The following is a 25,135-nucleotide window of genomic DNA, read 5'->3' on the forward strand; positions in this document are numbered from 1 at the left end:
TCTTGCCATGTCCAGTTACTCCATTTCCAAATCTGATGTATAGTGGCTAGTAGTGGGACAGTGGAGGATATGTACAGTATATCCAAAGGACAATTCGTTGGGGGTGCTTTCATGTCGTTATTGATAAAACTTTTGTGGAGACAGACAGGAAACAGCGAGAGAGAGAGAGAGAGAGAGAGAGAGAGAGAGAGAGACGGGGAGTGACATGCAGCAAAGGTGGTCAGGAACGGGATTCCAGCCTATATAACGCCGTATAACCCATTCTCGGGGCGGGAACCCCTTTTGGTGTTTTAACTAAGCATTATGCAATACTTTAGCTATCGAAAAACAGCAGATCTACAAGCTCATAGCGCGCCACCGAGTGGCGTGCTATGAGCTTGTAGGTCTGTTATCTTTTTTGAAAAATCGTGAAAATGCGGCACAAATCTCTGAATATTATACATAATATTCTCTCAGAAGGCCTAAATGGGATAAGTGGCCATGCTATATATAGGCCAGCGGTCCCGGGGGCCAGAGCAGAGCGGATCTATGGGTGCGGGGACGGGTGTCCACCCATGATGCAGGCCCACCCAGATGGGCCCACCCAGCTTGAGATCCATGGAAACGTTGGGATTCCACATGGGCGTGGTGGCATGGTGGCACACCTACATGGGGCAGACCGCAGCTGATCACTGCCACTCTCCACATGCCGGGGATTCCATCCACCACATGCCCTTCACATGCATCCCCACCGTGAAGCAGCGAGCGCGCCCTGCAGGGCTATTTTTAGCGTGATGCCAACTCGTAGGAAAGCGGCCCAAATAGAACGAGAAAAAAAAAGAAGTCATATTGACATCGTCCATTGGTCATTAGAATCAATTAGAATGTATTTGTCATGCATACAGAGTACAAGCAGCGATATGTCGGTGGAAATGTTCCGTAGAGACACGACAATGCGACATAACTAAGAAGATAATAACAATGAAAGAAAAGTGGTAATACTGTAATTATTAAAATGATAGATAAGCTTGAAATAAAGTTGAAATACGGGTAGAATGGAAGTTCTGATGAACCTGGTACAGTATGATATATATATGGTATATTATTTATTTTCATCAATTTAGGGGCAAACGTCACATAAAAGTGATTTATACGTCCACATGAATAATAATAATGTAGGTTGAGGCGGGTTGGGTACAAATTATACCAATAACTGTACAAAACTCCTATGGTCAAAAGTTCATACGCTCTCAGCCCTGGACTAATGAGAGTCACTTGACTCCTTTGAAGATGGGGTTGTGGACTAAAAGGAGGTTTTAAGGATTCATAATGCTGATATACCTGGTGTCTTTTGTTGGCCAGTGGGCACCGTGCCACTGTGTCCTTATAAGGCCTTATTATAAGCCATTCAGGATGAGCTCGTAGATCTGCTATACTTTTCAATAGCTAAATTATAACATAATGTTTAAAACACCAAAAGGGGTTTCCCCGTCCATAATGGGTTAACCCTTCTGGAAAGGAAGCCCTTTTGGGGCAGTTGTTGCTACAGTATGTACAGTAACAGTATACAAGCAAGGCGTTTTTAGTATCGGCCTCGGGCCTAAATGAGTGGCACATTATTCTGTAATCTGTATTGATTTGAAGGATATTATAGGACCAAACCGAGGGACCCACGAGCTTGGCCTTCATGGCCTCCATGTATTCCTGCCCTGGATGTGACATTGCATATTATAATGTTGGGCAGAAACCTCTTATCTCCATATTTTAACTTTTTGTGTAAATGTGTGACTTGATCGGGTCACACAAAGATGGCAAAAAGTGAGTTGCAGATCTGCTACTTTTGCCATTTTTTACATTTTATTTCTGAAAAGTAACAGATTTGAGTTACACCCGACAGATATCTTAACCACTTAACCACTTAAAAGTTAAAAAACCTATGCTTAGCTCCTCTCCTTTTCACCCCCTCTACACCAAGTCTGTTTGACAAAGAATACACGATCTATTAGCTCACAGCGCTTTGTGAGCTTGTAGGTCGCCTTTTTTTTCTCTTTTTCTTTTTTGCCAAATGCCAGCAGCTCCAGAACAGGAATGCCAGGGATCATGTGGTTAAACATCACCAACCCATTCAGATTCCTCCGGGCCCCAGTCATTAAGCAGGCTCCGTATGCAAGGAATTGCTTTCAGTAGGAATGTGCCACGCAGAGAGAGAGAGAGAGAGAGAGCATATATATCGCACTGGGTTGGGTGTGGAAAACCTCACATGTCCCAAAACGGTTATACTTTTCAGGATTTCAAATTCAAAATCAGCCAAATTAGCAGGTGGACGAGGCCCGAAGCGCGTCGTCGCTTGTAGATCTGCTGCATTTGATGCTTCTGTGTCACGCTGTAGTAGTGTTGATCAAGCAGGGCGTTGTATTTTTAAATACCAAATTTTGAATATGGAGATAAGAGGTTCCTGTTCCGACAACAAAGACATGAATGGAAGGCAGTGGGGTTTATAGTCAGACCAGTGTGTGTCCAGTGGGAAACCTCGTATGAATCTGATCTCAGGTCAGAATGATAGATGATATGAGCACTATGGAAGGGAGTGGGGGAGATAAACGCTTTGGCACACAGGATCCGATTCCCAAATAAACTGCTGTAGGGAATCCTGACACCGCGCAGCTGTGTAAAGAAGCCATGCACCCATATGACGCCTAGATCTACCCCCAGTGGTGGATGGAGTACTTGATTCTACAAATACCTTCTAAGATTTGTGTTAAAAAAAATCCAAATCATTAAAGGTTCGTTCAAAAGTATCAGATGTACAAGCTTTGTGCAGCACTGTGAGCTTGTATATATGATATATGCTATCTTTTAATGGCCAACGCAGTCCCGATTTTAAAGGGATATTAAAAGTATCAACACCACAATGTAGACTTGCGGCTATATCTTGTGCCACCCCTTAAAAAAACCTTTTGAAATAGTTAAAATAGCTGATCTACAAGCTCACAACGTGTAGATGCAGATCGGCTAGTTGAACTATTTTAAAATGATTTTCAAAATAGTAAAGAATGGCAAATAGGTTTAGGGATAGTGGCGCAAGATAGGGCCCTATATACTGTAGTCTATCATGTTACTAAGTGAGAGTTCCATATTCAGAATTTACTTTAGTAAAAGTACTAAAGTATTGGTATAAAACAAGATTTAACGTATACCAAAAGTAAAAGTGCTGAGTCATTTGCGTAATGATAACGTTTTGTAATAGTAAAGATCTACAAAGTAACTAAAGTTTTCAAATAATTATAGTGGAGTAAATATGCAATATTTGCCTCTTGAGATGTAGTGGAGCAGAAGTAAAAAGTATTGAACATTTTGAATGTTTGTATGTACAGTATGTCTTTCTTGTCTTTAAACCTGAAAATGTATAAAGAAAAAAAGTAAAAGAAAAAGTAAAAGAAAAAAGTATTGAACATTTTTACTTTAGTTAATTCAGGTACGAAACACAGACTAAAAAGCACCATGTTGGTGGCTGTCGACTGCTGTGTTCTTTTTCTGCGTTATAGCGAACGACTCAAACTATAATTACACTTATAGTTCCCTGAAAACAGAAACCAAGGAAGCATTAAAAGGACATTTGCACTTCATGAAACATTTTTGTGGTGGATGTGAGTGTGTGTGGGCACAAAGGAAGTGACTGAACTCATACTGTAAACCAGTGTGGCCAGAGCTTTGCAAACAAACAAGCAACCAGGTCTATGAAAATACGCTTATCGTCTACGGTTGTTTAAACCAGTGGTTCTCAAGCATTTCCATGTCAAGGACTCCCAAACTAATATGTACAGTGTACATGTCTACCCCCTGTCTACTGTCTACCCCCCCCCCCCTCCCTAAATAACATATTTGTGTTGTAAAATGTTTCAAAAATGCACAATTTTTTGACACAATACAACAAACATGTTGTGATGAGTTGTGAGCTGGTAGATCTGCTATTTTCAAGCTGCCGATGCATATACGGTTTAAAGTGGTTAAACTGAAGCAAGCCCACATACGCAACTATACACTTCAGAAACAAGCCCAAGAAACCTGTGAGGGAAAACAATCCCACAGTCGTTTATAATAAAGCAGACATGGCAACACTTGACTGTAGCATGGCGCAATCCAGAGCAATGGAGTTCCTCTTCTTTTATGATGACGGGAAAACAGTGAGTGACTCGCACACCGCACGGTCAATTCATAGAGCCAAAAGTGTAATTACAGTTTATCGTCAATGAGTCAGTTCTGAGTTGGTTGGACCCCCAGCCGGTTTTACTGTACACCAACAGAGGCAGCCAGCAGGGACCCCATTAACCCATTCTGGACTGAGGTCGATTAAAACAAAAGGCTTCTTAAATCCTACCATTTTTCTGAAAAAACCCATGTTTCTATGTCTATCTCAACCTTTTTCATGTCAAGGACCCCCGGAGTTATCTGTATTGGGCCACGGACCCCCCCCCCCCCCCCCCCCCCCCCCAGACGCAAAATAAATAGTTAAAAACGTCTGCGCCACATTTTAACGATTTTTCAAAAATAGCAGACCTACAAGCTCGTAGCGCGCCACTCGGTGGCGCGCTACGAGCTTGTAGGTCTGCTATTTTTCAATAGCTAAAGGATAACATAATGTTTAAAACACCAAAAAGGGGCTTCCCGCCCCCAAAATGGGTTAAGACTCAAGGAGGCCCCATGGCACAATTATCTGTTATAGGGCACCCTGACCTCATGCTACCCAGGACGGGCAGTGGGGGGCGGGCAGTGGGCACGGCACGCAAGCACACTATACCGCAGTGACGTAGGGGGCCCCCATGAGGACTATGAAAGCCATTCGTCCCTGCACTACCGCATGGGGTTAGTTGTAAAGCATGTGCGCGTGCGGGTCACGGCAGCACTGTAGACATTTTTATCGTACAGAATTTAGGTGAAGAAAGTGTCTCTTGTTTTTATATTTTTTTTGCGGCTTACGCCTTTTTATTGTTTTTTTTTGAAGGGACAGACAGTAGGCTGACAGGAAACGGGAGAGAGATGAGGGAAGACATGCAGTTAAAGGCCGTGTTGGGCTCGGGAGTCGAACCCGCGGCACACTGCCAGACTGGATTACCAGTCGGGTGCCCCAGACTGTTACGCCACCGCCTGGGCAAGAAAGTGTCTTTTGAGTGACTTTGGATAGCATATCATTATCAATATGATGATACAAGTGGTGATAAATAATAATACTAGTTATTAGCTTAAATACTAAAAATAAACATACATTTATTGTTGATCAATAATAAATGCAATATGAAAATGAGATTCAAAATATTTATATATAAATGATATGGGTATGCATATTTCTTTCTGTATTGTTTAGTTTTGAAAATTAGTTTTCTTTTTTTTCTCTGTTTTGTTTGGTCTGTGACTAAGTTAGGGTAGGCATAAATAGGCCTCGGCTTCAGCCTACAACTTTCCGTTGTCACCTCTGTTTATGTAAACTAAACTGAAGTATTTAACCATGTTATTGTAAATCACCAAAATAAACTATTCGTTCATTCATCTCCAGACTCTTCACAGTGCTAAAGTACAGAGGAAAGTGGCGCTTTCTTTGTCCTTCGTTCCAGGTCGACTGCAGACGCGGTGGTCTCAAAAACTATAAAGAACAATTGGCAGCAAAACTGCAAAAGACTTGTTCGCGGCATACATCGTTAAAGATGACTCCTTAGACAGAGACTTCAGAAAATAGATAATAAAAGGCTCTGTGCTCATATAGTGAGCTAAGCAAACGTTTAGCATTGTTGTGTTAGCATTACGCTATGCTTTAGCTATTTAAAAATAGCAGATCTACAAGCTCATAGCGCGCCAGCTTGTAGGTCTGCTATTTTTTAAAGAATCGAAGAGCGACTGACATATAGAAGACATCTTTAGAATCTGATCTCGGGTCAGAATGGAAAAAACTGTCAGGATGCAAAAGACATTTTTAGAATCTGATCTCAGGTCAGAATGGGTTAAGGCCGCCCCCCCCCCCCCCCCCCCCCCCCCATGGCAACAGCTGACCTTTATATCGTGCTCCAGGCTCCGGACCAGCTCCCCGTCGACGTGCCCCGTCTGGGCCACTCTGATGCTGCGTCGCTCCGCCTTGCGCAGGCGGTACTGCAGGATGCGGCACGTCTTGTTGGCGCGCTCCACCTGCAGCTGGAGAGCCTGCAGCTGCTCCATCTCCTCCTGGTGGAACATGTCCCTCATCTCCACCACCTCGCACCGCAGCTCCTCGACCTCGTCCTAGGGAGAGAGAGAGAGACGACAACGAACGCCACCGCCGCATGAGAACACATCTCCTTCATATAGACAACAACGCACCATCACATGAGAACACATCTCCTTTCATAGACAACAACGCACCACCACATGAGAACACATCTCCTTCATATAGACAACAACGCACCACCACATGAGAACACATCTCCTTTCATAGACAACAACGCACCACCACATGAGAACACATCTCCTTCATATAGACAACAACGCACCACCACATGAGAACACATCTCCTTTCATAGACAACAACACACCACCACATGAGAACACATCTCCTTTCATAGACAACAACGCACCACCACATGAGAACACATCTCCTTTCATAGACAACAACGCACCACCACATGAGAACACATCTCCTTTCATAGACAACAACGCACCACCACATGAGAACACATCTCCTTCATATAGACAACAACGCACCACCACATGAGAACACATCTCCTTTCATAGACAACAACGCACCACCACATGAGAACACATCTCCTTTCATAGACAACGCACCACAACATGAGAACACATCTCCTTTCATAGACAACAACGCACCACAACATGAGAACACATCTCCTTTCATAGACAACAACGCACCACCACATGAGAACACATCTCCTTCATATAGACAACAACGCACCACAACATGAGAACACATCTCCTTCATATAGACAACAACGCACCACCACATGAGAACACATCTCCTTTCATAGACAACAACGCACCACAACATGAGAACACATCTCCTTCATATAGACAACAACGCACCACAACATGAGAACACATCTCCTTCATATAGACAACAACGCACCACCACATGAGAACACATCTCCTTTCATAGACAACGCACCACAACATGAGAACACATCTCCTTCATATAGACAACAACGCACCACAACATGAGAACACATCTCCTTCATATAGACAACAACGCACCACCACATGAGAACACATCTCCTTTCATAGACAACGCACCACAACATGAGAACACATCTCCTTCATATAGACAACAACGCACCACAACATGAGAACACATCTCCTTCATATAGACAACAACGCACCACCACATGAGAACACATCTCCTTTCATAGACAACAACGCACCACAACATGAGAACACATCTCCTTCATATAGACTACAACGCACCACCACATGAGAACACATCTCCTTTCATAGACAACAACGCACCACAACATGAGAACACATCTCCTTCATATAGACAACAACGCACCACCACATGAGAACACATCTCCTTTCATAGACAACAACGCACCACAACATGAGAACACATCTCCTTCATAGACAACAACGCACCACAACATGAGAACACATCTCCTTTCATAGACAACAACGCACCACAACATGAGAACACATCTCCTTCATATAGACAACAACACACCACCACATGAGAACACATCTCCTTTCATAGACAACAATGCACCACAACATGAGAACACATCTCCTTCATATAGACAACAACGCACCACCACATGAGAACACATCTCCTTCCATAGACAACGCACCACCACATGAGAACACATCTCCTTCCATAGACAACGCACCACCACATGAGAACACATCTCCTTTCATAGACAACAACGCACCACCACATGAGAACACATCTCCTTCATATAGACAACAACGCACCACCACATGAGAACACATCTCCTTTCATAGACAACAACGCACCACGACATGAGAACACATCTCCTTCATATAGACAACAACGCACCACCGCATGAGAACACATCTCCTTCATAGACAACAACGCACCACCACATGAGAACACATCTCCTTTCATAGACAACAACGCACCACAACATGAGAACACATCTCCTTCATAGACAACAACGCACCACCACATGAGAACACATCTTCTTTCATAGACAACAACGCACCACCACATGAGAACACATCTCCTTCATATAGACAACAACGCACCACCACATGAGAACACATCTCCTTTCATAGACAACAACGCACCACCACATGAGAACACATCTCCTTTCATAGACAACGCACCACAACATGAGAACACATCTCCTTTCATAGACAACAACGCACCACAACATGAGAACACATCTCCTTTCATAGACAACAACGCACCACCACATGAGAACACATCTCCTTCATATAGACAACAACGCACCACAACATGAGAACACATCTCCTTCATATAGACAACAACGCACCACCACATGAGAACACATCTCCTTTCATAGACAACAACGCACCACAACATGAGAACACATCTCCTTCATATAGACAACAACGCACCACAACATGAGAACACATCTCCTTCATATAGACAACAACGCACCACCACATGAGAACACATCTCCTTTCATAGACAACGCACCACAACATGAGAACACATCTCCTTCATATAGACAACAACGCACCACAACATGAGAACACATCTCCTTCATATAGACAACAACGCACCACCACATGAGAACACATCTCCTTTCATAGACAACGCACCACAACATGAGAACACATCTCCTTCATATAGACAACAACGCACCACAACATGAGAACACATCTCCTTCATATAGACAACAACGCACCACCACATGAGAACACATCTCCTTTCATAGACAACAACGCACCACAACATGAGAACACATCTCCTTCATATAGACTACAACGCACCACCACATGAGAACACATCTCCTTTCATAGACAACAACGCACCACAACATGAGAACACATCTCCTTCATATAGACAACAACGCACCACCACATGAGAACACATCTCCTTTCATAGACAACAACGCACCACAACATGAGAACACATCTCCTTCATAGACAACAACGCACCACAACATGAGAACACATCTCCTTTCATAGACAACAACGCACCACAACATGAGAACACATCTCCTTCATATAGACAACAACGCACCACCACATGAGAACACATCTCCTTTCATAGACAACAACGCACCACCACATGAGAACACATCTCCTTCATATAGACAACAACACACCACCACATGAGAACACATCTTCTTTCATAGACAACAACGCACCACAACATGACAAAACATCTTCCATCTCATATGACCATGTGTACATGTACGATGTACCCCTATAGAGCGTCGCAGTCCCGCCCCCTTTCATGACGATGCCAGGCCCAGGAAATGATTCCCAATGCATTTTTTCCCATAGACATTTCGAAAGGTATTTATTTAACCCATTCTGACCTGAGATCAGATTCATACGAGGTTTCCGCCGGACACACACTGGTCTGATGAACCCATTCTGACCTGAGATCAGATTCTAAAAATGTCAGTCGTTCTTCGATTTTTTTCAAAAATAGCAGACCTACAAGCTCGTATCGCGCCACTCGGTGGCGCGATATGAGCTTGTAGATCTGCTATTTTTCAATAGATAAAGCATAACATGATGCCAACACCAAAATGGGTGCCCGGTCAGAATGGGTTAAAGACGGTTACGCCGCGGACAAAGCCAACTCGAGTCGTGACAACTCATGACAACAAACGCAATATTTTGGACCAAACAAATAACTACAAAGAAGAAAGACAAAAAAAGTGTTTTTTTTCTTCTTTCTAATTATTTGATGGGCCCAAAACATTGTGTTTGTTGTCATGATTTGTCACGACAAGAGTTGGCTTTGTCCGCGGCGTAAACGTCTTTAAATAAATACTTTTTGAAATGTCTGTGAGGAAAATGAACGGAGAATCATTTCCTGGGCCCTGGACTGCGACGCTCTATAGGCGTACCCAGAGATAGCCTGGCTTTGGCCAGACTGATAACGTGGATTCACTCACGCTTCCTCCCCTACTATAGGGGGTACGTGAGAGAAAGTGGAAAATGGAAAAAACAGGACACATTTTAAAATAAATGTGCTCAGGGTGGTCTATTATTTAAAGATGGAGTGCCACCATTTTTTCCACCCTAAAGCATGATTATCAGGTATTATTACAATATAAGGGGGAAGAACTTTTTCCAAAAAGTGTACAGTATTTGTTAAAATCATACTTTTATGTGGACCAGTTCAGGGGTTAGGGGAGGGGCTGATAGTGTGGTGTCACTATATTACTGTTTACTTCATTGGCCCGTTTGACTGTCAAGGGTTCAGCCTCCAGGAAGAAACCCTAAATACAAAGTTAATACATCATTGCACATAAAAACAACTCCAGGGTGTCTAATGAAGTACTGTCACCTCATAGACACATGAAAAACTGGAGAAATACAAAAATTGTGGCACTCCATCTTTAAAGTCATTTCATTCATAGCATCGGGTGCATACCTCATAATGTCCAAATTGGCTACTTTTCAGCATTCAAATTCAAAACAGATCTACAAGCTCAGAATACGTGTTTTGAGCTTGTAGGTCTGCTATTTCTGCTACTTTTATATGACACTGTATATAGTATGGCAAAGTAGGCTGGTCCATTTTATCCCTTAATGACCTTGACCTTAGTGACCTTGACCTTAATGACCTTGACATTAGTGACCTTGACCTTAATGACCGTGCTGCCGTTGCATTAAGGCTGTGCCACTCTCTCATCATCATCATCATTTATTTACCACCATGATCACATGGTTTGGAGCACAGATTCATAAAGGTATCAAAGTATACAATACATCACACAATATACATAGACATGATATCGGAAGGCTTTCCCTATTTGTACAGTGGAAGAACATTTTTCAGAAAAGCACCCAATTTTTAGATGAGTTGTCTGCTTCCTCCCCTCGCCCTAGCAAAAATAAAAAAGAACATTTTCGCTACTCACCAATACAAAGACGAGTTGTGTCAATACAAAGCCTACTTTCCTTTAGTGGACGCACTCTGAGCCCCCCACCACACGTATACAATATACTTTTTGGCCAGAAAGGGATTTTCTTTTTCACCAGAAGGAAAAATCTAGTATGAAGTTTTCTCTTTGGAGTAACTAAAAGTAATTCCGGTGGAAAAACAAATCCCTTTCTGTTCCAAAAAGTGCATTTTATACGTGTGGTCAGAGTGCGTCCACTAAGAAGAGTAGACTTTGTAATGACACAACCCGTCTTTGTATTGGTGAGTTTTTATTTATTTTCACTACAGAGGAGAGGCTGGTGACTGGTCTGCATTGCATGCGAGGGCAGGAAGCCAAGAGTGGGAGCAAGGGCATTATGGCTATGGACCATAGACTGTAAAAAATATGGACAAAGCGTTCCCCGGGTCTAACATGAACGTAAAATGAAGCCTGTAATGATATGCTAATTCCTGATGTAAGTCGCCATCTTTCTAGATCCGTTTGGTACCAGCTGGCCATTGGCTGGCTCCGTTTTGTACCAGCTGGTCATTGGCTGCCCAGACAACGAGGCGGGACTTCCCCCCTTCTTCTCTGTTGGTTTTTATTTTGACTCGAGTGGGAGGAGAAGACTCTTGAGTGGGAGGGGAATCCCGATCATAGACTGTAACGGTAGCCACGCCCCTCAGAACATACGCGACTTTATGGTCATTTTTTTAATTAATGGGACCATAATCTTCCAAAAAGAATATTATGACATTAGAAATGAGACTTTAAACTAGTGACTGGAAGAAGAAAGTATTCATGACCATGTTTATTAAGGTAATACAGTCTAGGTGAAGTTGGGCCAAAATACATGGGCCTCTATGGAGCTATGGGGCTTTTTGGGTCCAGTCCAGCAGTCCAACAGGCCATTATATGAACTACCGATTTCAAATGAGGCTTCACGAAATATCTGGCTGACTGCCCCCCTGCTATGGACCAGAACTAGGCAATAATTTACCCCCAAAAGGTTTAAGTTTATAAGTCCTCACAGGTCTAGATCCTTACAGGTCTGCAACTCTGAGAGTGTACAAATGGAACAAAATGGACCCTTACAGGTCTGTTACTATGAGAGTGTACATATTGAAGCAAATGGACCTTACGGGTCTGTAACTCTGAGTGTACAAATGGAACAAAATGGACCATTACAGGTCTGTTACTATGAGAGTGTACAAATGGAACAAAATGGACCATTACAGGTCTGTTACTATGAGAGTGTACAAATGGAACAAAATAGACCATTACAGGTCTGTTACTATGAGAGTGTACAAATGGAATTAGAATCAAATGGACCCTTACGGGTCTGTAACTCTGAGAGTGTACCCATGGAATCATTGGACCCTCACCGGGTCTGTAACTGTAAGAGATTACAAATTAAACCTAATGAGCTTGCAGTCTAGTCTGTAACAATGAGTGTACAAATGGAACCAATTAAGTCACTGTAGGCCTACACATGGAACCAAATGGATTTGTACACAGGGGGATTTCCCCATGTGCAGAGTTCAATCAAATGGGGTCCTTGAAATTGGTGAATCACTATCACATCTCATCTCAGTCAGACTAGGTCTGCTGCCTGTTGACTGGTGATGTGAGCCGCATGTTAGCAATTAAGAACTGACACGAGCAATTAAGAGTAAATCGTCTTGAACTCCTCTAGTCTAAAGCCTGGAGTCACGTGCTCTCCCCTAACCCTCACGTCTGGCTGGCACACAACAGTTAGCAAGCTTTCTGGCTGCAAAATCAATTTAAAGTGAAATAATCCCAACAACAACAATACAAAGACCTGCACCTCAACAAACAAAACATAACCTAGAAAAACACAATATAGTTGCAAATGCAATTAATTACATGAAAACTCAACAAACCGATGTTAGCCTTACTTTTAGATAGTCGTTTTCTGATCTCAAGTCCTCGACCTCCCGGACGAGCTCTTCCGTTGTCTCGTCCATCATCATCATCACGAGACCTCCGGCTGCGTTAGCAGCGGAGTCTAAATATGTGCCCGGGGATGTCCCCGAGACTCCGAGAAACCCTCCTCCTCCCCCGAAGCCATGGAACCCATGGCCGTCTCGTCTAGGACTGCAGTGCTGTCGTGTTGTCACTGCTGTCGGCCCAGTGTCATCATCACCACCTTCCCCCCCTCCTAGTGTCGATCTGTCTGGGCTATAAGCTCTGCCGTCTGTCCAGCTGGACTCCGTGCAGGTCTCCTCCGTGTCATTATTATCACGCAACAGCAGCGGGGACTCTTCTTGGAGGAGCTGCTTCGTGTCCGTGGGAGGAGGACAGTAGTCGGACACGTCTGACCCGCTGTCCGACGATACTGACTTGGGACTCGGACTTGAGCAGAAGTCCGCACAGCCCGAGTCTCTGCTCAAGTCCGAGTCCGAGGTATTGACACTGCCGTCGGACAGTTTCCTCTGCTGCGCGCAATGGTTCTTTGGGCATTCAATTTCTGTCGAGGCGGCGGCGACACTGGTGGCATCTAATGCGACCTTCGCCCCCCCTGATTTGGACTGAACGACCTGGGCATCTGCAGTCACACTGATCTTAGATGAAGAACCACAATGGATAGTTTTAGATGGCGTTGATGATGATGATGATGAACTCCGTTTCTTCTTTTGGCTGCTACTGGCGCCCTGCTGCTGCGCTTTGGGTTGCGTCTGGCACCGCTGTGCGCTCTGTGCGCTCTTGCCCCTGTTGTTCATCATCTCCCTGTTGGTTGTTGGTTTGTTTTCCTCCTTCGATCGGGTCGATCATGTGAGTCAGTCAGTCAGAGATCCGTCCTGTGTTGAAGTAGGCGTACTACTAGACTAGTAGGCCTACTACTACTACTAATACGTGTGTCCCCGTGCAGTGAGTGAATGGCTCCTACAAGCAGCATCTGATGCTCTCCATCACAGAGGGGGGTGCAGAGAAGTGTGGTCTTCTTACTCCACACCACGCCCACTACCCGGACCAGCCTAATTGGGCGGTCCCTCCCTTCGCCCTGTGTGAGTCACTTACATCCCTCAGTGGGACGAAAGTCATGGAAAAAGTAGGCTAGTAGTATGCACTTTTACTTAGCCTATATATAGACTTTTACTTTTCACAGATTATTTGAAATATATGCCTACTCTGTTAAAAAAAAGTAAAAGTCCGAAATTCAGAAGTTATTTAGCCTACTAATTTACTAAACTATAAAATGTGGAAAAGTAATTTGCAAATTGCAGATCTGCAAGCTCACAATGTATTACATTGCGACACATTGAGCTTGTAGATCGGCTATTTTCAAAATGGTTAATGTATAATGTATATATGTTAAATTGCAATAACCAAAATCTACAAAGTAACATAATAACTATTACCGGTATAGTTTTCAAATACTTCGTGGGGTAAAGTACAATATTTGCCTCTGAGTGAGATGTTAGATGTAGGCTATAGCCTTTGATTTGATTGATTGAAGTATGTATTAACAGTTTGCAGAATTACACTACATTTCAAGCACAACTCAATACAAAAACTGTGAGTGGACCACAGTCACGACACCATAAAGCATAAGAGCAAGAGGGTCCACCGTTTTCAATTCATCATAAACCCCAATCTGAGAATCCCATGGCAAATATAACGAGAAAACAGCGACTCTGTCTTGATTGAGAGACTAGGATGTAGCCTAGTGGAGACTCAGACTCAGAGTAGAAGTAAAAGTACTGAAAATTGGAAAGTAAACAAAAAACAACAACAACAACAACAACAACAACAACAACAAAAGAAAAATCAAAATTGTACTTGAGTAAACGTACTCTTTGAGCATAAACTGTCTAAAAGTGTTAGAGCCTCCCACAATTTTCAAATGTTTCCGGTCATTCGGAGGGAAAGGATCAAAGGGAAAGCTAGTTCGCATTATGAGACACACAACAGTTTCCGTATCCATTCTGGACCCAGACCGGATCAGCGACCAGCAACAAAAGGCGAATTGCTCTCAATTTCTTTGGCCGACAGACGCGTCAATCATAGTGCCCTTGCCGCCCCCTTCCGCCCAGCAAGTCAATCGGTAATATAATATTTTAAACATTTTGTTGTGACCTCCTCCTCCTCCTCCCCACACGGCAGGTATTTTTTTTAATCTATCGATCTATCTACATGTTGTTTACACCACATGCCTTCGTTAATATGCACGTGTCAGTGTTACTGTGTTGATCATGTTTACACAATCTAATAATATACTCGTCAGCTGAGGTTGTTGTTGGGTAACTTATTGGGTCAGTGGCACTACTTAGAGCTAACTGCTAACGCTAACTAGTTAAAGCTAACAACAGCGACAGGCAGACAGAGAGAGTTATTTGTTATTTATTCAATGTCACAGAAACCACGTTTTTGTTTTTAACTACCAGAAGGTCTTGTTGTTGTTGGTGGGTGCGTGCGTGCGTGCGCGTGTCTTGGTTGACTGTGTGTGTTGTGTGGCAGTGGTTCTCAAAGTGTGGTCCTGGGTCTCCCATGGGTCCTGGAGGGGGTTCCAGAGGGTCCCCAGCAACACATAAGAAAAGAAAACACAGTTTTAATTTCTCTATTCTTTCACTGGTTAGCAGAGAAGTAACAGAAGTGATTTAGTCTGACGAGAGAATGTATAAGGATACTCTTCAGATCATTATTGATTGAGTTATGATTATTATTATATTGTGATTCTATAATCTAAAAATACAAATAGTTTTAATTGAGTCCTGGTCAGTGTTGATTTTGAATCTTGATTTACCGTAGTTTTAGTCATATACTTTTTAATAAAATTCCACTTCAGTTTTAGTCAAATTTTAGTCATCTGAAATGTTTTAGTGTTTTATAGAATATCGTAAGATCATAAGTCACATCGTAAGATTTTAGTCGACTTGAATTTGTCGACTAAAATGTATTTTGGCTGTGCCTTGATGGCGTCGTAAAGGCTGGTTTTAGACTTGGGTTGCATGCTGAAAATAGCCGATCTAGCTCACACGACGTTGGCATGATGGGTTGTGAGCTTGTAGATCTGCTATTTTATTTAAATAGCATAAAATTACTTGTCTTTTAGTTCTACTGGATCTCTTCTCCACTAGTCGTCACTCCCTAACATTTTAGTCTAGTTTTTATTTGTTCTTCTTCTTCTGTTGGGATTTCCGGCAGTGTTGACGCTGTTGTGTATAACTGCCCTCCACAGTTCAGGATGATTATTGCGCTGTGATATTAAATAACACCATACCACTGTTTACAAAGTCCACCCAAAGTGATCCCCTTCACGTGCTATAGTCCGTTCTACTCAGACCCAGAGGTCTGAGTCTGTGCGAACCCTTCTCTGAGGGTAAAATCAAGGTCTTTAATTACGTTTTTATTTAGATTTGTCAGTGACAAAAATAAAAACATTTTTGTCAAAGCTTTAGTTGACCAAATCAACACTGACCCTCATTTTCAAATGGGGGTCCAAGGTCTAATAATTGTCAGATTACGGGTCCTTGACATGAAAGTGTTTGAGAACTGCTCAGATTTACTTGAGTATAGATACCACAGAATAAAAAGAATAGTCTGTTACAGTCAGGGGTCCAGTGTATTGGTCAGGGACCAATACACTGAGGCTGGGAATCGAACCAGGGACCTCCTGTTTCCCAATCCCAAGTGGCCTCTACCCATTCAGCTAACCAGTTGTTCCCAACATTTTAACTCGAGAGTCAAGACCCAGAAAATAATGAATTAGATGTTTTCCCGGGGCCCAAACTAGTGACAAACTTTTTCACTACTAATTCACTACTAACTACTAATTGAACCTACATTTTATGGAAATGATTAGATTTGTTAAATGTATGAAAGAGAAAAAAATTATATATTTATTCGTGACCCATGCACTTTGTAACGTGACCCAAAGATGGGTCCTGACTACCGACCCAGTGATCTGGTCTAGATTACAATGTTTGAATGTAACAAACTGGTATTTCCAGTTAGTAATGTCTAGGGATGTTTTCACAATGTAAAATAAAAGTGTCCAGAACATAAGCTGTGTCTAGTAGTAGTAGTTTGTCAACCTGTCAATATTTGCAACAAACTAATATATTTTCAATAGTCAATAACAATATTTATATACAAGTCCTCCAGAAATAAGGCTAATGAATAATAATACTGCTCCAATGCAACGCTGCCAATGCTGCCAAGTTGTGCCAACGCTGCAAAACCTGCCATCTACACGGAAATATTTCTTGGGTGTGGTACTGATACTGAAGACGTGATGTCGTGATGATTTTGGTCTATATAGCTTATTAGCTGCCCAAGTGCTTACAAGCTTGTCTCATCGTGATGCGTTGTGAGCTTGTACTTAAAGATTGTCTACTTCCGAACATCCTAAATATAAAATAGGTCGTTTTGTAATAATACTCTATGGTAAATCTGCAAAGTAACCAGGGACTAATGCTGTCAGATAACGAGTAAATGCTCAGGTAAAGTTAAAGTAAAAGTTACTTTCCAACCACCACTGCTGTGCAGTAAGAAGCTGCCTGTTCTTTGCAGGCTGTGATGCTGCATTCAAGAGCCTGGTAGACGAGAACGTAACTTTACAAACGGTGTGATGCTGCATTCGTGAGGGTGGTAGATGACAACATCAAAGTTATGACCAGTGAAGAGGAGTTCTACGATGCTGAGACAGGTGAGTCGGATGTCAAACTTAAAAGATTGTTACAGCTGTGACACTGTAGTATATGATCAAGTAGGGCAGGGGTTTTCAACTGCTTATGAACCAGGGACCACCACGCTGACTAAGAATCAACCTGGGGACCACTGTTTTGTTGGGTGAGGGGATATTAAAATTAATAACACATTTGTTAATTTGAGGTGAATTAAATCAAGCCCTTAACAGTCAGTAATTTAACTGGCATAATGCTAGTCGTCCGGAGCTATTCCTTATTTCCTTTCCCATGGTTGCCCTTATTCTGTTCTCTTAACCTTCCATATTAAACTCATAGATGGCAGACACATGTGATTGCATGATTATATGGGCATTTCCTAATAGACTCAACCAGTCAATCCGGTTCACTTTCCCTTGACATTCAAACTCCCTTTCTGTGGAAGTTCTTGACATCCGACTTCCCCAGTAACTGACATTGATGTCATCATACATCACCAGGTCACTTAATGAACTAGTTCGTTTCTCCAACTAGTGGTCGATAAAAATTATACTAAATGCATGGCAAAGGGACCACATGCAATACCTTCACGGACCACCAGTGGTCCCCCGGGACCACCAGTTGAAAACCCTCTGAAGTAGGGTGTTAATTTACGGGTTAAAATATGGAGATAAGAGGTTTCTGCTCCACTTCTATACATGACTTGTTACACAGTCTGGTGGAGTAGAGTCTGCACAGGCACACGTGTGAGCATGTGACGGATGACATCGTTGACATGTTGACAGTGGCGTGCACAGACATTTAGAGGGGCAGGTGCTCAAGTGAAAAAAAAGGGCACCTTGTGCAGCGCGTGGAACCGGCTGGTTGCCTTAACCCATTTTGGGGCGGGAACCCATTTTGGTGTTAGCATTATGGTATGCTTTAGCTATTGAAAAATAGCAGATCTACAAGCTCGGTGGCGCGCTACGAGCTTGTAGGTCTGCTATTTATTTTTATTATCGAAGAACCACTGACATAGAAACATAGCTTTAGATTGTGGGGGCCTAAATAATATAGTAGAAGCGTTTTTTAATCAAGATTTGATCAATGTCACCATGGTCCACACACTACAAATTAAGAAAAAAAAGATATATATATATTTTTAAGAGCACATTGCCAAAAAGGCAGGGGGTGCTCTAGCACCCCCTAGTGTCTATCTGTGCACGCCACTGCATGTTGACAACATGACTTCCTTTTTGTCGTGACATATTCCAGGACTGGAGTCTGACGATTCCGGCGAGGGGGAGGTCAGTTTTAAAGATGCTCAGGTGTTTAACAGTAAACACGCCACAACGCAGGAGAACGGACAGTGGCAGCGCAGGTGAGACTCTTTGATGTTTTTAAACATCGTGAATTCATTAATGACACGGTGGATTTTAACCCTGGGGGGTGGACAGCTACTTTACCGCTGTGGCACAAAATAAATACCAGTGTTAACCCATTTTGGGGCGGGAACCCCTTTTGGTGTTTTAAACATTATGTTATAATTTAGCTATTTTTGAAAAGTCGTTAAAATGTGGCGCAAATCATTGAATATATATTTCAGAGCGAACATTTTTACCAAAATATTGGCTTCTGGGGGGTCCCTGGAACTACATATTTTGAGATGGGGGTCCGTGGCCCAATAGAGATAATTCTGGGGGTCCTTGACAGGAAAAAGGTTGAGCACCGCTGACGTAGAAACATGGGTTTTTCAGATTTCTTTTTTGATTTAGAAGCCTTTTTTTTAGTCCAAAATGGGTTAATTTAAAGCTGCATTTTATGGAGTAGTACCCGTGACTCAAACCTGGGACCTGTGCATTATTTTGCCTTGAGACGTGTGATTATGTGCTTGTTTTATGAGCCAATTTCATTTCAATTATACTGTTCTTTCAAACCAGATAAGATGGATAATAATATGATCACCAATACTCCATGAATGTGTTACTGCCATCAATAATTGGATGTCGAGCAACTTCTTGCAACTGAATCCAGACAAAACAGAAGTTCTAATTGTTGCCCCGAGTAGGGTTGCTGCAGACGTTGCCGATCGCCTTGGGTCATTAAAACAGAACATATATGCACCAACCCCAGAAACCTTGGCATTATTTTAGATCAGTCCATGCTTTTAGACAAACACGTTAATTCTGTATCGCGCACCTGCTTTTATCACCTTGGTAACATTGCCAAACTAAGATCAGTTGTTTCACACCCGGAGTTAGAAACTATTATCCATGCATTTGTGTCATCACGTCTTGATTATTAGTAATTCTCTGTTTACCTGTCTGTCTAAAACCGCATTAGATCGCCTGTAACTAGTTCAGAATACAGCTGCTAGGTTGCTGACCAGGTCCAGGTTGCAGATTTTGGCCCTATAGGCTATGGAATGAGCTCCCACTTCACCTAAGAACAGTGGATTCTGTGGACTTTTTCAAAGGACTGTTGAATACTCACCTTTTTTTAAACGGGCCTTTCCATAGCCGGCCTGGTTAAATGTCGATTGCTTTATTTTTACTCTCTACTTTTTCTATATATTATATACAGTCACTCATAGTTGTGTTTTGAATGTGAACCAGGAAAGCTTTGCCCGCTCCGATGATCTGCAGGAACAACTTCAGTGTGTGGAACATGCTGAAGAAATGTATGGGCATGGTGAGTATAGTAGCACAGCCTTATAGCAAGGCTTTCTCAAAGTGGGTGCTGTGGCACGGCACCCTGGGGTTCCGCAATGTTTTAAAGGGACACTTCACCCTTTTTGCAAAAAAATATATGTTAATGACGTTTAGAAGCTTTAGATCACTTTCCTGGGGGTATTTATGTGTGTAATATGTGGTTTTAGTTATTTTAGATTGTAGCAGTGAGCCTGTTGTCTCTGATGTCATGGACACTGGTCTCACTACCTTCCTGGACTACAATTCCAATAATTATTTGGCGCACTGCTCCTCCTTGTGGATAGGGGGAGAGCTGTCTTACTGAGACAACATGTAGTCCAGGAAGGAAGTGAGCCCAGTGTCCATGACATCAGAGACAACAGGCTCACTGCTACAATCTAAAATATCTAAAACCACATATTACACACATAAAGATCTCCAGGAAAGTGTTCTAAAGCTTCTAAACGTCATTAACATATATTTTTTTGCAAAAAGGGTGAAGTGTCCCTTTAAGCATGAAAAATAGCAGATCTACAAGTAGGTCTGCTATTTTTGAAAAATCGTGAAAATGTGGCGCAAATCTTTGAATATATCTTTCAGAGCCAACGTTTTTAACTCAAATCTTTGCTTCCGGGGGGGTCGGGGGGTCGGGGGGCTGGAACAACATATTTTCATATGGCGGTCGGCGGCCAATTTCATATAATTTTTGGGGTCCTTGACATGAAATATTGAGCACCACTGATATAGAAACATAGGTATTTCAGAGAACTGTCAAGATTTAGAAGACATTTTTAAAATTTCGACATCAGGCCTACATGGGTTAAACACCCTCTGTACTGACGCTGTAGTCTGCACTATGCAATCATCTCTTATTAGAAAATGTTGCATTTGTATATATTTTTTCATTTCATAAGACAACAGTGAACGATATCATTATAGTGCTCAGTGTGAATGGCACTTTAAAGGAGAATTCCATGCTAGAATGCTTTCTTATCTTTCTTACCTTTGTAGTTGTTACGTCCCCATCAAAGAGGTCCAGGTGTTTTTTTGTGCAAAAACTCCTTATTGGATATTTTCCCTACCATAAGCCCTCAATGAATTGCATTGCATTGAATGGGAATTGAATGGGGCTATGGGGTGTTATGCTAATTCGCTTATTTCCATCGAAAGAAGTAGTAAAGTGTGCCGCTTGGGATAATATTTACATTATGAAGAGAGGACAAAGAAATTATAATTTTCAGCGATGGAAATAAGTGAATTAGCACAACACCCCATAGCCCCATTCAATTCCCATTCAATTCAATGCAATTCATTTAGGGCTTATGGTAGGGGAAATAGCCAATAAGGAGCTTTTTCACAAAATAACACCTGGACCTCTTTTTTTGGGGACGTAACGACTACAAAGAAAGGTAAGAAAGCCTTTTAGTATGGAATTCTCCTTTAACTAGAAGTGAACTTTGATTTTCTTAATGGCTGAAATACTGAAAATCTATATCCTGTTCAAGATCAGTTTCTTGTCTAGCTATAGAGAAATGACAAACATTCAAATCAAATGTTTTTTCAAAGCTATTGAAAAATAGAAGATCTACAAGCTCGTAGCGATGTTTTTTATCAGAACGAACGTTTTTAACTCAAATCTTTGCTTCTGGGGGGGGTCCCTGGAACAACATATTTTTAGATGGGGTTCAGCGGCCTCTTACATACCATTTTTGGGTTCCTTGACATGAAATATTGAGAACCACTGGTATTTCAGAAAATCAGGATTTAGAAGACAAATTTCGTCAGGCCTAAATGGGTTAAGAGTAGTAGTGGTCGTGGATGAAAGCAAGAGAGATGCTGTCTTGTGGGATTGCGCTGCAAGGGCGCCGTGTTATCCTTTCATTATCACACAGGAGCTGTCCAAAATAGCAATGCCAGTGTCCTTCAACGAGCCTCTGAGTTTCCTCCAGAGACTGTGTGAGTACATGGAGCACACCCAGCTCATCCTGAAGGCCTGCACCATGTCTGACTCCATAGAGCGCATGAAGGTACGACACTGACTCCATAGAGAGCATGAAGGTATGAAACTCTGACTCCATAGAGCACATGAAGGTACGACACTCTGACTCCATAGAGCACATGAAGGTACGACACTCTGACTCCATAGAGCACATGAAGGTACGACACTCTGACTCCATAGAGCACATGAAGGTATGACACTCTGACTCCATATAGCACATGAAGGTACGACACTCTGACTCCATAGAGCACATGAAGGTACGACACTCTGACTCCATAGAGCACATGAAGGTACGACACTCTGACTCCATAGAGCACATGAAGGTATGACACTCTGACTCCATAGAGCACATGAAGGTATGACACTCTGACTCCATAGAGCACATGAAGGTACGACACTCTGACTCCATAGAGCACATGAAGGTACGACACTGACTCCATAGAGCACATGAAGGTATGACACTCTGACTCCATAGAGCACATGAAGGTACGACACTCTGACTCCATAGAGCACATGAAGGTATGACACTCTGACTCCATAGAGCACATGAAGGTACGACACTCTGACTCCATAGAGCACATGAAGGTACGACACTCTGACTCCATAGAGCACATGAAGGTACGACACTCTGACTCCATAGAGCACATGAAGGTATGACACTCTGACTCCATAGAGCACATGAAGGTACGACACTGACTCCATAGAGCACATGAAGGTATGACACTCTGACTCCATAGAGCACATGAAGGTATGACACTCTGACTCCATAGAGCACATGAAGGTACGACACTGACTCCATAGAGCACATGAAGGTATGACACTCTGACTCCATAGAACACATGAAGGTACGACACTCTGACTCCATAGAGCACATGAAGGTATGACACTCTGACTCCATAGAGCACATGAAGGTATGACACTCTGACTCCATAGAGCACATGAAGGTACGACACTCTGACTCCATAGAGCACATGAAGGTACGACACTGACTCCATAGAGCACATGAAGGTATGACACTCTGACTCCATAGAGCACATGAAGGTACGACACTCTGACTCCATAGAGCACATGAAGGTATGACACTCTGACTCCATAGAGCACATGAAGGTACGACACTCTGACTCCATAGAGCACATGAAGGTACGACACTCTGACTCCATAGAGCACATGAAGGTACGACACTCTGACTCCATAGAGCACATGAAGGTATGACACTCTGACTCCATAGAGCACATGAAGGTACGACACTGACTCCATAGAGCACATGAAGGTATGACACTCTGACTCCATAGAGCACATGAAGGTATGACACTCTGACTCCATAGAGCACATGAAGGTACGACACTGACTCCATAGAGCACATGAAGGTATGACACTCTGACTCCATAGAGCACATGAAGGTACGACACTCTGACTCCATAGAGCACATGAAGGTATGACACTCTGACTCCATAGAGCACATGAAGGTATGACACTCTGACTCCATAGAGCACATGAAGGTACGACACTCTGACTCCATAGAGCACATGAAGGTACGACACTCTGACTCCATAGAGCACATGAAGGTACGACACTCTGACTCCATAGAGCACATGAAGGTACGACACTCTGACTCCATAGAACACATGAAGGTATGACACTCTGACTCCATAGAGCACATGAAGGTACGACACTCTGACTCCATAGAGCACATGAAGGTACGACACTCTGACTCCATAGAGCACATGAAGGTATGACACTCTGACTCCATAGAACACATGAAGGTATGACACTCTGACTCCATAGAGCACATGAAGGTATGACACTCTGACTCCATAGAACACATGAAGGTACGACACTCTGACTCCATAGAGCACATGAAGGTACGACACTCTGACTCCATAGAGCACATGAAGGTACGACACTCTGACTCCATAGAACACATGAAGGTATGACACTCTGACTCCATAGAACACATGAAGGTACGACACTCTGACTCCATAGAACACATGAAGGTATGACACTCTGACTCCATAGAACACATGAAGGTGTGACACTCTGACTCCATAGAGCACATGAAGGTACGACACTCTGACTCCATAGAGCACATGAAGGTACGACACTCTGACTCCATAGAGCACATGAAGGTACGACACTCTGACTCCATAGAACACATGAAGGTACGACACTCTGACTCCATAGAGCACATGAAGGTACGACACTCTGACTCCATAGAACACATGAAGGTACGACACTCTGACTCCATAGAGCACATGAAGGTACATCACTATATGTATTCATACTTCAGTTTTAGGTGATGAGGTGACCACCGAAAATGGTGGGTCTTGTGGGATTCCACCTAAAACTGTATGAGTATGAATAGGCCTTTTATAATGTCTGACTCCACAGAGCGCATGAAGGTGCATCATCACTAACATGTTATAATGAGTTAGTTTAAACATGCAACACCACTTGTACCTGACCCACTGTTTCCCCAAACAGTGGGTCAGGACCCATCTGTGTGTCACGGGCAAAGTTTTATGGGTCACGACTCACGACTGGAGTTAAAAAAATCCCATTTATTTGTTATTATGTATTTCAAAAGATTTGTAGTTTAATATATATATATATACCGGTATATATTTTTTATATTATGTTAAAACAATCACACAAATCTAAGAAATTCCATAAATAAATGTAAAAAAAAGTAGTGAAAATATCTGATTTACAAGCTCGCAACGCTGGGCCAATCGACGTGTTGTGGCGCTTGTAGGTCTGCTATTTTCACAAAAA

At 42.6% G+C, this 25,135-nt stretch overlaps 3 protein-coding genes across 4 annotated transcripts in view; 2 read left to right on the top strand and 1 right to left on the bottom strand.

Moving 5' to 3' along the window:
• Positions 1-13,802, bottom strand: part of LOC310861378 (uncharacterized protein) — a 37,183-nt gene extending 23,381 nt beyond the window's left edge. The window contains exons 1-2 of the mRNA XM_083768798.1: positions 12,965-13,802; positions 6,022-6,246 (exon numbers count right to left, since the gene is read on the bottom strand). Coding sequence (XP_083624924.1) covers positions 6,022-6,246; positions 12,965-13,792 — 1,053 coding nt within the window. The 5' untranslated portion in view covers positions 13,793-13,802. The remainder of the gene's footprint in view (positions 1-6,021; positions 6,247-12,964) is intronic.
• The window catches only part of LOC310862217 (ubiquitin-conjugating enzyme E2 variant 1), a 199,878-nt gene that overhangs the window by 93,417 nt on the left and 81,326 nt on the right, over positions 1-25,135 (top strand). The gene's annotated exons all lie outside the window — the stretch shown is intronic.
• The window catches only part of LOC310862249 (oxysterol-binding protein-related protein 2-like), a 35,888-nt gene continuing 25,853 nt past the window's right edge, over positions 15,101-25,135 (top strand). For both annotated transcript variants that reach the window (XR_014569544.1, XM_083770057.1), the window contains exons 1-5: positions 15,101-15,173; positions 17,583-17,718; positions 18,950-19,055; positions 20,290-20,365; positions 22,257-22,391. Coding sequence is in view for 1 of the 2 variants with exons in the window: in XM_083770057.1 (XP_083626183.1) it covers positions 17,682-17,718; positions 18,950-19,055; positions 20,290-20,365; positions 22,257-22,391 (354 nt within the window). In the remaining variant the exon portion in view is untranslated. The remainder of the gene's footprint in view (positions 15,174-17,582; positions 17,719-18,949; positions 19,056-20,289; positions 20,366-22,256; positions 22,392-25,135) is intronic.

Source organism: Protomyctophum parallelum (assembly GCF_964188405.1).
Source record: "Protomyctophum parallelum genome assembly, chromosome: 7".
Lineage (NCBI taxonomy): Eukaryota > Metazoa > Chordata > Actinopteri > Myctophiformes > Myctophidae > Protomyctophum > Protomyctophum parallelum.